At 40.7% G+C, this 18,473-nt stretch overlaps 1 protein-coding gene across 3 annotated transcripts in view; it reads left to right on the forward strand.

Moving 5' to 3' along the window:
* Nucleotides 1-18,473, forward strand: part of NLRC4 (NLR family CARD domain containing 4) — a 42,912-nt gene that overhangs the window by 22,820 nt on the left and 1,619 nt on the right. For all 3 annotated transcript variants that reach the window (XM_515390.9, XM_054678313.2, XM_001164519.8), the window contains exons 5-8: nt 1,934-2,026; nt 4,736-4,906; nt 6,709-6,801; nt 7,471-7,638. In XM_515390.9, the coding sequence (XP_515390.2) occupies nt 1,934-2,026; nt 4,736-4,906; nt 6,709-6,801; nt 7,471-7,638 (525 nt within the window). The remainder of the gene's footprint in view (nt 1-1,933; nt 2,027-4,735; nt 4,907-6,708; nt 6,802-7,470; nt 7,639-18,473) is intronic.

Here is an 18,473-nt window from a genome sequence, read left to right on the forward strand (position 1 = left end):
CTCTTTCTTTCATTAAAGACATTGTCTCATTCTGTTACCAAGGCTGGAGTGCAGTGGTGTCATCACACTTCATTGCAATCTTGAACTCCTGGGCTCAAGCGATTCTCTTGCCTCAGCCTCCTGAGTAGCCAGGACTACTCACACCTCCCACCACACCTGGGTAATTTAAAAAATATTTTGTAGGGATAGGGTCTGGATATATTGCCCAGGCTGGTCTCAAACTCCTGGCCTCAAGTGATCCTCCTACCTCTGCCCCCCAAAGCACGGGGATTATAGGAGTGAGCCACTATGCCTGGCCTAAAATTTTTTCTTCTACGTCTTTTTCTGGTTTTCATATCAAGTTAATGATGGCTTCATAAAATGAGTTGGGAATTATTCTTTGTACTTCTATTTTCTGGAAGTGACTGTGTAGAATTGGTGTTATTTCTTCTTTAAATGTGTGGTAGATATGAAGACAGTTGATAGAAGGAAAAAAATGAAAATGTGTGGCAGAATTTGCAAGTGAACATATCTGTGCCTACAGATGTCTTTTCTGGGAAATTTTAGATAACAAATTCAATTTCTTTAATAGCTATAAGTTTATTCCGGTTACCTACTCCGTATCACATGAGTGTTGGTAGTTTGTGGTTTTCAAAAAATTGGGCAATTTCATATATGTTGTCAAATTTATGTGCATAGATTTGTTTATATTATTCTCTAATTGTCCTTTTAATATCTGCAGTGTGTGTAGTGATATCCCCTTTTTTGTTTCTGATATTGGTAATTTTTGTCTTCTTTTCCTTTGTCAGTCTTGGTAGAAAATTTTTAATTTTATTGATCTTTTCAAAGATCCAACTTTTAGCTTCACTGATTTTTTTCTATTGTTTACCTGTTTATAATTTTGATTTCTGGGCTGGGCATGGTGGCTCACGCCTGTAATCCTAGCACTTTGGGAGGCTGAGGCCAAAGGATCACTTGTGCTCAGGAGTCCGAGACTAGCCTGGGCAACATAGTGAGACCTTGCCTCTGTTTTTAATTTGTATAATAAAGGCATAATAACTTTGATTTGCACCCTTATCTTTATTATTTTCTTTCTTCTTTCATTTATTTTGCTCTCTTTTCTGTAATTTCTTAAGTAGTATGCCTAGGTTGTTGATTTGAGGCCTTTCCTCATTTCTAATATAAGTATGCAATGCTGTAAATGTCCCTGTAAGCACTGTGTTAGCTGCAGATTTTTTTTTTCTTTTCACCCCTTTGTGAGGAGAGAGCTGCAGATTTTGAAGTTTTGTTTTTATTTTTATATTTTTCAAAATATTATCAAAGTTTCCATGAGACTTCTTCTTTAATGCATGATTATTTAAAAATGTGTTGTTCAATTTCCAAGTGTTTAGAAATTTCCCTGTTATCGGCCAGGCGCAGTGGCTCACGCCTGTAATCCCAGCACTTTGGGAGGCCGAGGCAGGCGGATCACAAGGTCAGGAGATTGAGACCATCCTGGCTAACACGGTGAAACCCCGTCTCTACTAAAAATACAAAAAAATTTAGCCGGGCGTGGTGGCAGGTGCCTGTAGTCCCAGCTACTTGGGAGGCTGAGGCAGGAGAATGGTGTGAACCCGGGAGGTGGAGCTGGCAGTGAGCTGAGATTGCGCCACTGCACTCTAGCCTGGGCGACAGAGCAAGACTCTGTCTCAAAAAAAAAAAAAAAAAGAAAGAAATTTTTTTCCCTGTTATCTGGGAAATTGGTATCTAGTCTATTATTTGGAGAACATGCTTACAGTGAAGTACAATGCCCATCTCTTATAAAAAGTATATTTTTATGTCTATTTCATGAGCATTTTTGGCTCATGATGATCATTAAAATCTTTTGATTGGTAACAAAAATGACAGTAATAGTAAATGACATAGTAAATAGCAAATATCTGCTGAAAGAGTCCAATCTTTTTTCTTTTGACAGGTGGTCTGACTGACAGCTTGGGTAACTTGAAGAACCTTACAAAGCTCATAATGGATAACATAAAGATGAATGAAGAAGATGCTATAAAACTAGGTCAGATTTCTGTTCTCATATTTGTATCGATGTAAGTTTGATAATAAGAGGAGTTAACTTCAGGCTCTGACACTGGCTGTGTCTGCACAAGGCAAGGATGTTTTTATGTACTTGTGGCTACATTGGTTTCCCTAGACATTTTCCCTACTGCCATTACAATCCTTCAGCATCATTTTATTCAAATTGTACAACACCAGATGGTAACCCTTTTGGGAAGAGAGCCCCTGACGTGTTTTTAACTTCCGTCTCCCTGGCTCATTGGCTATGTTTTTATTTAATGCATAGAAACAATATTTTAAAGTTTATAGTATAGTTTCATAATTGCATAGAAACAATATTTTAAAGTTTATACTATGGTTTCATAGTTAAAAAAATTCATAAATGAAATAGGACACAGGAAACAATGTGAATCAAGAAAACTTTGGGGGAAGCATGCTTTCATTCTACACTGCAGGTTGTGTTTCCCCAATCAAAAAAATGAAAAGGAAAAGGAAACTTCAGGAACACAAGCAGAACACATGGCTTACCACAGGGAACCAGGCCCTGCAGGCCAGGGAGGATTCCTGTTAAAGCTGCTTTCCTTGAATGTCCCTGTTTTCTCATGTGTTGGATTTTTTTTTTTTTTGGCTCTTTTTTTCCCTACTTGAGTCCTCACTAAAATACTCCTCTCTTCCCTTCATCTTGTTCTTTCTTATTCTGCTTCCTGCCGAAAGACAACTCTAGCCTATAAGCCAAACATGGCTGAAGCCTGGGCATGGTGGATCACACCTGTAATTCCAGCACTCTGGGAGGCCAAGGCGGATGGATCACCTGAGTTCAGGAGTTCGAGACCAGCCTGGCCAACATGGTGAAACCCCGTCTCTACTAAAAGTACAAAAATTAGCTGGGCATGGTGGTATGCACCTGTAATGCCAGCTACTTGGGAGGCTGAGGAAGGATAATCACTTGAACTCAGGAGGAGGAGGGTGTAGTGAGCCGAGATTGCTCCACTGCACTTCAGCCTCGGTGACAGAGATAGACTCTATCTTGAAACAAAAACAAAAACAAAAGCAAAACATGGCTGACTTCTTTTCCTTATATGGCCTACATGAGAATAATCAAATTAATTCAGTGTTCAATAAACATTTATTGCATGTGTATAAATTACACAGAAAATCAGAGCTGGAAGGGGATTGAGAGCATCTAATTCAACTCATTGATTTCACAGAAAACTCCACTAGAACCTAAAATAGCTTATTGACTTGCTCAAGATCTTACCAACTGGTAGAAAAGAGGTCAAAAAGTACCTCTCTAGGATAGCCTGCTTCTGCTATTAAGGAATCAAAATGTGAACTTGACTAAACCAGTCTAATTATATCAGTAATAATTTACTCTTTATTAAAGAGTTACTCTGCTATAGATTAGACACTAGCCTCGGCAGTTTTATATACCTCATTCCACTGAATCCCCACAACTGTCCTAGTACATAGATATAATGATCCCTAACGCTTCAGCTAAAAGATTGAATAACTTGCCCAAGTTTATAATTATTAAGTAGGGGATCCAGGAACTGACTGCAAAGCTCATGCTCACAACCTTTAACCGGTATATACTCCCATGACAACAATGAACATTTATTGAGCACTTACTATGTGCCAGGCACCACATTAAATATGTTACGTACATTATCTGCAACCTTCCCGAAAGCTCTGCAAGATTGATATTATTAGAATCATATATTTTATTTCTTTTCTTTTCTTTTTTTTGAGATGTCACCCAGGCTGGAGTGCAGTGGTGAGATGTCGGCTCACTGCAACCTCTGCCTCCTGGGTTCAAGCGATTCTAATGCCTCAACCTCCGAAGTAGCTGAGATTACAGGTGTGCACCATCACGCCCAGCTAATTTTTGTATTTTTAGTAGAGATGGGGTTCCGCCATGTTGGACAGGCTGGTCTTGAACTCCTGACCTCAGGTGATTCGCCTATCACTGCCTCCCATAGTGCTGGGATTACAGGTGTGAGCCACCATGCCTGGTCATTAACATCATATATTTCTTTCCCGTAGGCTACAGTACCATCAAGATAAGACAGTATTTTAATGACACAAAGTGAGGCCTAACCAATCCTAAACTGCATATTAGCTTTAGACCTAAGAATGGGGGATATTTTAGAATGTTTCCAATTATACTGTTGATATAAGGTAAATCTTTCTTCTGGTTAAACATGCTGCAGTGGATGTGGTCTTCATTCTAAAGCTTCAGGCAGGCCCCATATCATGAGTCCGGGCAAGGCTTTTGAGGCTGTAGACAGTTGCACTAGAAGCACTCCAAGGAGCCAAGTCCTCATCTACCCCCCTGAACTCAGCCCCCTCACTGTTTAAGATTTTTGAGAAGATTGAAAGGAGAGTGCTCTAGAAGACTTCATTCATGTAAAGAATTACAGTAAGAGTATACATTGATGCCCATTAAAAAGACTACAAATTTACTACAGTGTTTCTCATGCTACTAAGAGAATAACCTCCATATAAGTGATTTTTGTGTGGTCCAAGAGACTGGAAAGTGAGAGTTGAAAGAAAAAAAGCTCTCGTTGATTCTTTGTAACTTAAAGTCGCTGCAGGAAGAACATGGGAAGGTCTCTGCACAATTATTCTTTGCTTTCTTTTCAGTTCATTAATCTATGCTTAAATCGAATTAACTTGGTATCCTAATGCATTCCTTTCTATCTTTTTTCAGCTGAAGGCCTGAAAAACCTGAAGAAGATGTGTTTATTTCGTTTGACCCACTTGTCTGACATTGGACAGGGAATGGATTACATAGTCAAGTCTCTGTCAAGTGAACCCTGTGACCTTGAAGAAATTCAATTAGTCTCCTGCTGCTTGTCTGCAAATGCAGTGAAAATCCTAGGTAACTGTTGCTTCCATTAACTGAATGAGGACAGTATAACAGAACATGTGATACTATTATACTAATTCACACTAAATGTCTCAAATGGAAATTTAATTTTAAGGAAAACTGGAAAAGATAATAAAAACTTCTCGATAATAAGCAGATTGTTTTTAATGATTTTTCTCCATATTAGAATTAAATCAACTATTGATGGATAATAGGGGAGAATTTCAGAATAATTGAAGATGTAATTTTTAGAGAAAGTGAAAAGGAAGAAAATAAGAAATAGGTGCTTGAAACTTGCCACACAACCGGTCATATAATTTACTGCCTAATAAACATTTAAATGAATGGATAAATGATTGAGAAGTGAGAGATAAAGATTTTCTTAAATGATCTCAGGCTTCTAATTCCTACCCATTGCCCTGTTAAGATGAAGTTAATGTGCATGATATGATAATTGAGCCTTCTGAGTTCCCAAAGGGATGCATATCAACTATGGGGAAACTAACTGCATATTTCTGGATAAACTATACATGTGTAATTCAGACACATTTTAAAATTTAGATTTTGGAAAACAGTGGTATAATCTTTTTAAAGTTAAACTATATAACTGCTGGGAGTCTCTAAAGATAACTAAGGAAGCCATTTGTATACTAATATAAAGTTACAGCTAGAGAAACCCACAGTTGAAAAAGGCTGGATAAGTACTGGGAATATGAGAACAATGAGCACATGCCTTTATTTCTCTACTTACTGATGGGGAGAGACAGGCTTAGAACTGGAAATAGCAAACGTACTCTTTTAAAGAGAAGTTCAGCAGGTTTTTTATTGTAGAGCACAAAACCCAGAAGATACTTTAAGAAAAGGGCTCATATGATTGATTAAAAATAATAATAGCCAATATTATAACAAGAGTACATATTCATGAAAAACTTGTCTGATTTTTTTAAAAAGGAGATTTTTCTAGCCCTGACAGAAAAAACTTCAGCTAGATTAAGCAAGAGTGATAATATGTGAAGAAAAGAACTAAGCAATACTTAGCTAGACTGGTACTATTATATAATTAATGTTTGCATGCAAAATAGTTTTCCATTACCTCAACATATTTGTGTCTTTGTCATTCAAATACGTCTTTTGTACACACCATAAAACTGGGTCTTGCTTTAAAAAAAGTTCTGAATATCTGATTATCTCTGCCTTTTAATTGGAGTGTTTAGTCCATTAAGATTTAATGGAATTGTTGATATGGATAAATTTGAATCTGCCATTTTGCTATTTGTTTTCTTTTTTTCTCATCCATTTTTTACTATGTTTTTATTATTAATATCTCAACTATTATGTCAATAAAATCATCTAAGTTGAGGTACACAAAACCAGCTCATTTCATTTTTGTTGTTGTTGTTGTTCCTGTTTCTCCTGCATGATTAACGGCATTTTATAATTGAAGCAACTTTACATTTTATCTGGTCCAACTACCTCATTCTATAGAGGAAAACATTGAGGCTTAGAGAGACCAAGTGATTTTTCCATGGTGACATAACAACTACATCCCATGCTGCTTTAGGTTCTACGTGACCTGGAATTTATTAATCAGAACCTAGGACCAATGACTATTTGCCCATTTGGTCATAACCATGGGATTTGGGGGTTACACCTATGCCAGTGCCTTTGGAAATAATTAAAATAACCAAGGCAAGTTATGGTTTGCACTACCATTAGCAGAGAAGATAAGAACTCAGAATTATTCTAAGAATACTGCAAAATACATTTATATTTACCTGAAAATCTTTTTATTTTGGATTACTTTTTTCCCCCAGCTCAGAATCTTCACAATTTGGTCAAACTGAGCATTCTTGATTTATCAGAAAATTACCTGGAAAAAGATGGAAATGAAGCTCTTCATGAACTGAGTAAGAATGACAATTCAGCCAAAATTAGATACTTGAATATGTATACTGGGTAGTCGAAATACATAGCCTGGGTCCTGAGGTCTTTTATACCCATGTGTGCCTTACTAGATGCACCCTCCTTAGGAAAATCATTTAGGCCTTTCTTAAACTGCCCTTAAGGAACACAGGCCCATGTCTTTTAAGTCATATGCTCACTGCACTTTGAGGCGGGATCCCACCTGCTTTCCTCCTTTGAAGAGGCAACTGTCAAGAGTAGCCGATGTGCAAGACAAATTTGCTTAAGGAATTGGTGATATGATTTTTTAGGTGTGATAGTGATATGTGATTATGGTTAAAAGAAAAAAAAGGAAAGAACTGATTCATATTGTCCATGATTTGCTTTAGAATAATACAGGAGGAATTAGGTCAGGATTAAGCAAGATTGCCCATGATTTAATGTTTTTGAAAGGTGTCTTATTAGTATATATAGTTTCATTATATTCTTCTGCATAATGTTTGTATATGCTTGAATACTTTCCAAAAAATAACCAAAAATTAAGTAGATTCTCATTACAGATTGAGTAGGCTGCAGAGCCACCAAACATAAAGATCATTCCTTCCCTAACATCCCTTCGTTCTTCCTCAGTTTTGAGACCATCCAGTCCCTGAACTGCTCTTTGTTTCTTCCAGTCGACAGGATGAACGTGCTAGAACAGCTCACCGCACTGATGCTGCCCTGGGGCTGTGACGTGCAAGGCAGCCTGAGCAGCCTGTTGAAACATTTGGAGGAGGTCCCACAACTCGTCAAGCTTGGGTTGAAAAACTGGAGACTCACAGATACAGAGATTAGAATTTTAGGTAGGTACACACATACAGAGCCAAGATAACTGGATTTGGCCCTTAAAAAATTCTTAAGTTGGCTTTGCTTATTTTGCCCCCTTATTTTATTTTGCTTCCTCTTTTTTTTTTAAATATAAATATGTCTAATGAATTCATTCACGTTAGAGTAAGAAGACTTAAAACACTGGCCTTCCTTCAGATTGTAAGCCCTTTACCTACAGAATTAAATGAAAAGCATTCACAGTATCCAACAAGATGTATTATATTAGTCATAGCTCTTACTAGCCTTAACTTTCTGAAATTCAGCAATGCCCCTCCCTCCAATATCAGGAAATATTTTCAAGTTACTTACTGGGTATTCAAAACATATAAAGGCGAATGTAGCTGTATCTAAATAGAGCCACAAAATATCTTTAAATAGCTGTAATATTATCCAGAAACAAATAGATCTATATAAATGACTGAAGACACCACCAACCTCAGGCAGTTGATGAAAGAAGCCTTCATACTATCTGTATTAGTTTTCAATTCCTGTATAACATATGGCCTCAAAACATAATGGCTTAAAACAATAACCATTATCTCACAGTTTCTGTGGTTCAGGAATTTAGGAGTTTAGCAGGTTAGCTCTGGCTTGACCTCTCTCATGAGAGGGGCTGCTGGAGGATCTCCTTCCAAGGTAACTTCTCACATGGTTGGCAAGTTAACACTGGCTGTTGGCTGGAGGCCTCACTTCCTCATCATTAGACCTCTTCACAGGCTGTGAGTGTCCTCACAACATGGCAGCCCACTCATTTCTGGTCACTTCTGACATATCCCACTGGTTGCACAAGTTATTCCAATCCAGCGTATGGAAACATTAATACAAGGAGGTCAGGCTCATCAGGTTCAACTTGGAAGCTATCATACTAAAGCCAAGGACTTGTGAAAACAGCCTCGATTGCCTTCATTTCTCTTACAGATTGTCTAAAATGTGTTTAGTTTACGTAACGTACAATTTATTAAACTGTTTTTGTTTTTTGTTTTTGTTTTTTTTTTAGACAGAGTCTTGCTCTGTCGCCCAGGCTGGAGTGCAGTTGCGCAATCTCAGCTCACTGCACACTCCACCTCCCTAGTTCATGCCATTCTCCTGCCTCAGCCTCCCGAGGAGCTGGGACCACAGGCGCCAGCCACCACGCCTAATTTTTTTTTTTTTTTTTGTATTTTTAGTAGAGATGGAGTTTCACCGTGTTAGCCAGAATGGTCTTGAACTCCTGACCTCGTGATCCGCCTGCCCTGGCCTCCCAAAGTGCTGGGATTAAAGGCTTGAGCCACCGCACCCGGCCCTATTTAAACTGTTTTTAAGTGTAAAAGCTTTGTGGCATTAAGTACATTCATATTATTGTGCCACTATCACAACATCCATCTCCAGAGCTTCTTCATCTTCCCCAACTAAAATTCTGTACCCATTAAACATTAACTCCCATCTGCTGCTCTTTTTAGAACCTTCTTTCCTGCAGATGTGTACCTAAGTCCTTAGGCTGCCCAAGGGTGTGCCTTCCTAATGGTGCTTTAAGTTCTGGATCTTTCCTTCCTTTAATTCCTAACTTTACTTCTATCCACTCCCTCAACCCATTAACTCACATCATCCTGGTGTCATTCTTTCAGGCCCTTCCTCTATTTTAGGTTATATTAGAGTCAGGTGGCTTCTGTGACAGACTAATTAGTTAGCTGATAAATAATCTCTCTTAGATAACCTCATACCTTAAGTGAGTTGGAAAAGATGTGTCTTTTCAAAGAGGCCCTTGAAGAATATATAGATTTAGGACTCATGTTGGGGAGGCATTTTTAGGTTGAGGTCTTTTAGCATCCTTTAAATCTTTAAGTAGGTAGCTGCCTACTTTGTCCACTCCCAAGGCTGGCCATTGAGACCAGAGAAGGAGATGGTGTGCTTAATGAAATAAAAACTGAGCTAGGCAATAATTTGTAATTTGACTTTATTTTTATTTATTTGTTGAGACGGAGTCTCGCTCTGTCTCCCAGGCTGGAGTGCAGTGGCATGATCTTGGCTCACTGCAACCTCTGCCTCCTGGGTTGAAGTGATTCTCCTGCCTCAGCCTCAGCCGAGTAGCTGGGATTACAGGCACGCTCCAACACCCGGCTGATTTTTGTATTTTTAGTAGAGATTGGCTTTTGCCATGTTGGCTAGGCTGGTCTTGAACTCCTGACCTCAATTGATCCACCGGCCTCGGCCTCCCAAAGTGCTGGGATTACAGCCATGAGCTGCATCAGGCCCTCCGTTTTTTAAAAAAAAGAATTTGTGAACCGGGCATAGTAGCTTACACCTGTAGTCCCTGTGCTTTGGGAGGCTGGGGTGGGAGGATTGCTTGAGGCCAGGGGCTCAAGAGCAGCCTGAGCAACATAGGCAGATCCCATCTGTACAAAATACTTTTTTAAAAAATTAGGCCGGGTGTGGTGGCTCGTGCCTGTAATCCCAGCACTTTGGGAGGCCGAGGCGAGCGGATCACGAGGTCAGGAGATCGAGACCATCCTGGCTAACATGGTGAAACCCTGTCTCTACCAAATACACAAAAAATTAGCCGGGCGCCCAGCTACTCAGGAGGCTGAGGCAGGAGAATGGCATGAACCCGGGAGGCGGAGCTTGCAGTGAGCCGAGATCACGCCACTGCACTCCAGCATGGGCAACAGAGACTCCATCTCAAAAAAAAGAAAAAAAAAAATTAGCTGGGTATGTTGGCACATGCCTGTAGTCCCAGCAACTTAGGAGGCTGAGGAGGGAGACAATCCCTTAAGCCCAGGGGGTTAAGGTTGTTGTGAGCTATGCTCATGCCACTACACTCCAGCCTGGGTGACAGAGTAAGACCCTGTTTCTTAAAAAAAAAAAAAAGTCAATTCAGTAAGAAGATATAATCATTATATATGTATAAACACACACAGACACACCCCCCTATATTCACACAGACATATATATATATATATATACACACACACACACACATATATATGTCCCCAACACTGGAGAACCTAGATATATAAAGCAAATATTGTTAGAGCTAAAGAGAGAGATAGAACCCAATACAACAATAGCTGGAGACTCGACACCCCATATACAGCATTGGACAGATCTCCCAGACAGAGAATCAACAAAGAAACATCAGACTTAATCTGCACTATACACCAAATGGACCTATATTTATAGAGCATTTCATCCAACAGCTGCAGAATACACATTCTTCTCCTCAGCACATGGATTATTCTCAAGGATAGACCACATGTTAGGCCACAAAATAAGTCTTAAAAAATCCCCCAAAATTGAAATCTGATTCAAGTATCTTCTCTGACCATAATAGAATAAAACTAGAAACCAATAACCAGAGGAACTTTGGAAACTATACAAACATATGGAAATTAAACAACATGCTCTGGAATGACAAGTGTGCCAATGAAGAAATTCAGAAGGAAACTGAAAAATTTCTTGAAATAGGCTGGGTGTGGTAGCTGATGACTATAATCCCAGCACTTTGAGAGGCCAAGGTGGGAGGACTGCTTGAGCCCAGAAGTTTGAAACCAGCCTGGGCAATATGGTAACATGTCATCTCTACAATTAAAAAAAAAAAAAATATATATATATATATATATATATATATATATTTAAAATTTCTTAAGACAAATGAAAATGGAAACACAACATACTGAAACCTATGGGATACAGTGAAAGCAGTATGTCCCCTCCCCTCCTTCCCTCCCTCCCTTCCTTCCTTCTTTCCTTCCTTCCTTCCTTCCTTCCTCCACCACCCCTCTCTTTCTCTTTGAGACAGGGTCTCCCTGTTGCCCAGGCTGGAGTGCAGGGATGTGATCACAGCTCACTAGCCTTGAACTTCTGGGCTCAAGGGATCCTCCTTCCTCAACTACCCAAGTAGCTGGGACTAGAGGCCACTATGCTCCGCTAATGGACCTTCCTCTTCAACGACCTTCCCTTCCACTCTCCTTCATCCATTCATTCTATGAGCATGCAATGACTAGATTATGACAAACCACTTAAAATTGTTCTACCTGCAAAATAATAAATGCAGATATCCCATTCTCAAACCACAACCTCCTGTATTTCTATCTACTCCTAATCACCAGTTCTTTTACTTCACTGGGACTTCCAGTCCGTCGATCCCGCTACCTTCTACCTATTTTTCAGGCCCTTTCTGTTTTGACTTGCCTTCCTACCTAGTTTCAACTCCATCTTCCATCCCTGCAAACATTCTTGTCTTTAATAGCTGAAATTCTCATGGCCCACAGTAGCATGAGTCAATTCAGCCAATGACTTTGAGTGATGGATGTGTGTGATAGATGCAATAGTGAAATGAAGAGTGTAATGAGAGATGGAGTCTCTAATTAAAGAAAGACTACCTAATGAGATGCAGGCAGAACATGAGATGTGGAATGAGAGGTATGAAATGAAATATAGTAGATGGGGTGTACTTTCCTGACAAAACCCCAGGCCTGGATTGTCCTTAAATTTCCCTTTTTAAAATTTTGTAACTACACTTAGGATACTGGGGAAAAACTGCAAAATTTGGGAGATAAATACAAGTTCATACTGACAAATTTCAACGAAAATATTTAGAAGTAAATGGTAAGAAAACGCTGTATATCAAAACTTGTGGCATGCAGCAAAAGGCAGCAAAAAAGAGTAACTTTACAGTGGAGAAAGCTGTTGACACTATCTTGGTCAGGTGACAAGGTCAACATTAACAGTGGTGATTCATGTTGATAGTATGTACCTAGATATGACATGATGAAAATAGTACTTCACCTCTATGATATTCCTCCCCAAAGATCCATATCCCCCATCTAATGATGAGAAAAACATCAAACAATCCTAACTGAGGGACTTCTACACAAAACTGACCAGTATTCCTTGAAACTGTCAAGGAAATAAAAAACAAGGTGATTGTGAGAAATCGTCATAAGCATGAGGAACCTAAAGAGACATGACAATGAAATGTAATGTCCTATCCTGGATGAGTTCCTGCAACAGAAAAAAAGACATTTGGTCAAAACTAAGGCTGGGTGCGGTGGCTCACGCCTGTAATCCCAGCACTCTGGGAGGCCGAAGTTGGCAGATTGCTTGAGCCCAGGAGTCCGAGCCCAGTCTAAGCAACATGGCAAAACTCAATCTCCAAAAAATTAGCTGGGTGTGGCAGCGTACGCCTGTAGTCCCAGCTACCTGGGAGGCTGAGGTGGGAGGATGGCTTGAGCTCAGGAAGTTGAGGCTGCAGTGAGCTGTGATCATGCCACTGCATTGCAGCTTGGGTGACAGAGTGACACCCAGTACCCCCCCGCCCCCCGCAAAAAAAAAATAGAAAAAGAAAGAAAGTGAAAATACAACCTACAGAATGTGAGAAAAAAATTGCAGGTCACATTATCTAATAAAGGACTTCCATCTTGAATATATAAAAAAACTCTTATGGCCGGGCATGGTGGCTGACACCTGTAATCCCAGCACTTTGGGAGGTTGAGGCAGGTGGATCACAAGGTCAGGAGTTTGAGACCAGCCTGGCCAATATGGTGAAATCCCATCTCTACTAAAAATACAAAAAAATTAGCCGGGCGTGGTGGCACATACCTGTAATCCCAGCTACTCTGGAGGCTGAGGCAGAAGAATTGCTTGAATCCTGGAGGCAGAGGTTGCAGTGAGCCAAGATTGCGCCACTGCACTCCAGCCTGGGTGACAGAGTGAGACTCCGTGTCAAAAAACAAAACAAAACAAAAAAACTCTTACAACTCACTGATAAAAAATGCAAATAACCCAATTTGTAAAATGGGCAAGAATCTGAACAGACATTTCACCAAGGAAGACATTTAAATCGCAAAATAAATACCAGAAAACATAATCAATATCATTAGCCATCAGGGTAATAACGTAAACCAAAACTACAATGAGATACCACCTGAGACCCACTAGGGATGGTTATTATTTTTTATTAAAATACATACAATAACAAGTGTTGCTGGCAAGGATACGGAGAAATTCATATGCTGGTAGTTAGAATGTAAAATGATGCAGCTGCTGAGGAAAACATTCTGGCAAGTTATTCAAAATGTTAAACATAGAGTTGTCATATGACCCAGCAACTCTCTTCCTAGGTACTCAAGATAAATGAAAACCAATATCCACATAAAAACTTGTATATTAATGTTTATAATAGCATGTTTAGTAGCTCAAAAGTGGAAACAACTCAAATGTCCATCAAATAATGAATGGATTAAAAAATGTAGTATGAAAAAAATTAGCTGTGTGTGGTGGCACATGCCTGTAATCCCAGCTACTTGGGAGGCTGAGGCAGGAGACTCTCTTGAACCGAGAAGGTGGAGGCTGCAGTGAGCCAAGATCGCACCACTGAACTCCAGCCTGGGTGAGAGAGTGAGACTCTATCTCAAAAAAAAAAAAAAAAAAAAAAATAGCGGGGGCTGGGCCCAGTGGCTCACGCTTGTAATCCCAGCAGTTTGAGAGGCCAAGGCGGGTGGGTCACCTGAGGTCAGGATGGCACCACTGCACTCCGGCCTGGGAGACAAAACAAACAAACAAACAAAAAACAGTGAATAAACACAATCTCTCTTAATATTTCCTGGCAATCTTACTGTGTTTCTGCATTCAACACTGTATGTAAACTATTTCACACTTTTTTCTTCTCAATCAGTACTCAGCGTCTCCTATTTCACAGAGGATGTGACTGTTATTTTTTTCTCTCCTTCTCCTTAGAGCTTATAGTAGGTTTCTCTTCTCCTACCTAAGCGCAGTCTCTTTAGCAGTGCTTGAGATGCCAGCCTCACCCTCACTCCAGTTCAGGGACATCATTTTATTGACTGTGCCTCTTGTTACTGACTCCCTCCTGTCAGTTTTTAAAGTTGCTCAAATCTCTTCCATTTTAAATAAAACTCTCCCTGAGTCCTATCTTCCTCCTTTGGTTATCATTCTATCTCTCCTCTCCTTCAAGGTAAAAGCTCTAAAACAAATTTTATGTACCCTTATGACATCTCCATTTCCTGACCATCTGCTACTTTCTACTCATTGCATCTGACTCTCCACACCCCTCCATGTGGCTGAATTTCAATAGACACTTTCAGAAGTGTTTAATTTATTTGATTCCTCTGCAGGAGTTGACACTGAGCATTCCCTTCTTTTCAAAACATTCTCTTGACCTCCATGCCACCTTGGCTACTTCTCAGTCTTCTTTTCAATGGTGATTCCTCTACCCAGATATTAAATGTTCCTAGTTTTCCTTAAAGCTTGGTCTAGACTATCTGCTGTTCTTCCTCAGAGATTGCATTTGATCTCCAAGCTTTGCCATGTTTTGCTCGACTCCCAAAATTTTGTTTCTTACCCATCAGCAATCTGAGACTACAACATAAAAATCATTGCTAGCTCAGGTATCTATTTCACCTGTTTTTTTGTTTGTTTTGTTCCAGGCTGCAGTGCAGTGGTGCGATCCTGGCTCACTGCAACCTCCGCTTCCTGGGATTCTCTGTTCTCTATTCGCTTCTCTGAATCTCAAGTGATTCTCCTGCCTCAGCCTCCCCAGTAGCTGGGATTACCGGTCCATGCCGCCACTATAAGTATGTGCCATTATAAGTGTGTGCACTATGCCCAGCTAATTTTTGTATTTTTAGTAGAGACGAGGTTTCATCATGTTGGCCAGGCTGGTCTCAAACTCCTGACCTCAAGTGATCTGCCTGCTTCAGCCTCCCAAAGTGCTGGGCTTACAGGCATGAGCCACCATGCCTGACCAATTTCACCTGCTCTAACAAAACCCTTTGTTAAATGGCATCTTTCAACTTGGATGTTTGAAGCTGAACTCTGCTATCCAGCCTGTTCTCAAAGAGAGCTCATGCCTGTAATCCCAGCACTTCGTGAGGCCGAGGTGGGTGTATCACTTGAGGTCAGGAGTTCAAAACCAGCCTGGCCAACATGGTGAAATCCTGTCTCTACTAAAAATACAAAAATTAGCTGGGCGTAGTGCACATACTTATAATCCCAGCTATACGGGAAGCTGAGTTGGCAGGATCACTTACTTGAGCCAGTGGGGCAGATTGCAGTGAGCTGAGATTGCACCACTGCACTCTTGGGCAACAGAGCCAGAACCTGTCTCAAAAAAAGAAAAAAAAAAAAAAAAAAAGCCATCGCAGACCCTATTCATGTTCTAGAAGCTCTGTGTTAAATCCTGGGCCCAATCATTCTGCTGTGTAGATCCCGCTATCATATTTTATTTTCCAAAAGCTCTTTCTTAGCATCTTATTGTTGCTGAGTAGATGCAGTCTACTGAAAAACTTAGGATCTCTGAAAAACTTAGGTCTTTGGAGTTTGATTTTTCTTGTTTTCTACAGTGCCTGATTTCTTTGGGAGTTGTTTTGGCTTTTAGTCTCAGTCTTCCTTGTGGGAGGCTGTTGTCAAATGTCTGATAATCCTGCACTGTCCTCTTCACATTTTAGAGGGAGACACAAGTTGATAGGGAGTTCTGTGTGTCTAAGGGAGGCGGTGAATTTTTGACAGGCTAACTCCACTAGGGGGTGATTGGGCAAGCAAAATGGCCCCTTCTTTGTAGGGCCTTTTCCTGGGGGGCAGTTCCATTTCTCCTAAGAATCCTCCAGTCTTCCTCCTGGAGCATATAAGCCCAATTGCAAGTGTCCTGGGAACAAAGGGGAGTGGGAAAGCCTATTGCTTTTGTGTGCTCCCACGGTACCCTGACCTACCATAGCACCCACCACCCATCTAATTACTTTATAATGCATGTCTTCACACTATTTTGTAAGCCCATTTAGACAGGGACCATGTCTGTCGTTTACACATATCCCCAGCACCCAGCATAATCCGCAGCACGTAGTAGCACTAAAGATGTTGCTGAATGACTAAACAGTGAGAACTCTGGTACTCGTTCAGGTGAACTACAGGACAACACAAATGAAGAGTTGTGTTTGGGATACAGGAACCCCCAAGAATCAGAACCCTTCTACCCAGGGCATTTGAGATTTTTCCTGGAATTCCAATCAAGCCATTTGCACTCTCCACAGCCCACATACAGCCTATGGCTCTAAATGTCATGGATTCTGTTTCTCTTGGATCTAGTCTGCTCCTCATAAGCACTGCAGATTAAACGAACAAAAGGCATGCCCTTGGCTTATGACAAATGTTGTTTGTTCTTGGTTCCTGCACTAGCACACATTCCAATAATTATCTAAGAAACTCTCTTAAATTGATGATAAGATCCTTATACCTTAGTAGATAACCACTATAAATTGCTCACCCTGTGAGGGTGGAATGGGCTTTAAATTCTTCTTAAATTCCTTTTAGGTGGTGAAAATATGTTCTGCTAGCTGAGAAGGAGAAAAAAAGTTGATCTTTGGGGAAGGAGCCTTAAATAGACACACAACTGGCAACCAGCATTTGGACTGAGTGCATGCCATGCTGGGAAGCATATGGAGAAGGGGCAAAGGCAGAAAGGACATGAACATGAGATGGAAGAGAGAGCAGGGAGAAAGCCATCCTCCAAGGAACAGAGGAGGTGGAAGGCAGGGGAAAGTAAGGACCTATGTACTATTTAGGCTGGGCATAGGCTAAGCTGCGATAACAGAGACCCAACTATACCATGGCTTACAGAAGGCAGAACTTGATTCTCTATCATGTAACAGTCCAGAAATGAGCAGTCCAGGCAGGTGGGGTGGTTTTCCTCTGTGCAGTCTTTCAGGCCCAGACCCCTACTTTTCTTTTTACTCCTCTATTCCTTAAGAGTGTTATTTTTGACTTTATGGCCATAGCTAGGTCACTGCCCTGTGATCATTTCAACCTAGTAGAAGAGGGGAAAAGCGGAAAAGTGACATGGAAGTTGCACACATCACTTCTGCCTATACTTCCTTGGCAAAAATTTAGCCACACCTAATAGCAAGGGAGGTTGGGATATGAGTGGCCATATGCCGAAATAAAACTCTATTAACTATGGAATAAGGAGAGACAGTTTTGGGAACAACTAGCAGTCTGTCTCACTTTTCTTCTCTTTTTTTTTTTTGAAATGGAGTTTCACTCGTTACCCAGGCTGGTGTGCAATGGTGTGATCTCTGCTCACCGCAACCTCTGCCTCCTGGGTTCAAGTGATCCTCCTGCCTCAGCCTCCCGAATAGCTGGGATTACAGGCATGCACCACCACGCCTGGCTAATTCTGTATTTTTACTAGAGACGGGGTTTCTCCATGTTGGTCAGGCTGGTCTCAAACTCCTGACCTCAGGTGATCTGCCCGCCTTGGCCTCCCAAAGTGCTGGGATTATAGGCATGAGCCACCGCACCCGGCCTCTGTCTCACGTTTCAAATTAATAAAAGTGGCAAAGAAGGCCCAAAGATGGTGTCAGTGACACTGACCATGGGTAAGAGACATGAAGGCAGAACCCTGTGAATCATCTCCTTACCTGGCTTTGCCCACTTTAGCCGCTAGCATCTTGACCACGGTCAGGCAGGGTCAATCACTTTAGGTGTCTGTAAAGAAGAACCTGAAGAGCTTTCGAAACTCAAGACCTTATGATGGTGATAAAAGCATTGGCTGACATTGACTAAGGACACACTCTAGAATGTACTTAGTTGCACTGAACAAACTACACAAGGCCATGCAGTGACATCAGACACCAAATTCACAGATCTCCTCTCACTACGGAGCTGGTAAACACCTTTACTGAAAGTGGGTAAGGGTATAGTTTCAGTGCATAACTAGGTTGACCTCACCCACGTAAGCTGGTCGGACAAGAATGTCCATTTCTGTCATTAAGCCCTCATTACTGGTAGCAGATAGCTTTTAGTCTTTGCTTGCTAACCTTAA

This window comes from Pan troglodytes, chromosome 12 (genome assembly GCF_028858775.2).
Source record: "Pan troglodytes isolate AG18354 chromosome 12, NHGRI_mPanTro3-v2.0_pri, whole genome shotgun sequence".
Lineage (NCBI taxonomy): Eukaryota > Metazoa > Chordata > Mammalia > Primates > Hominidae > Pan > Pan troglodytes.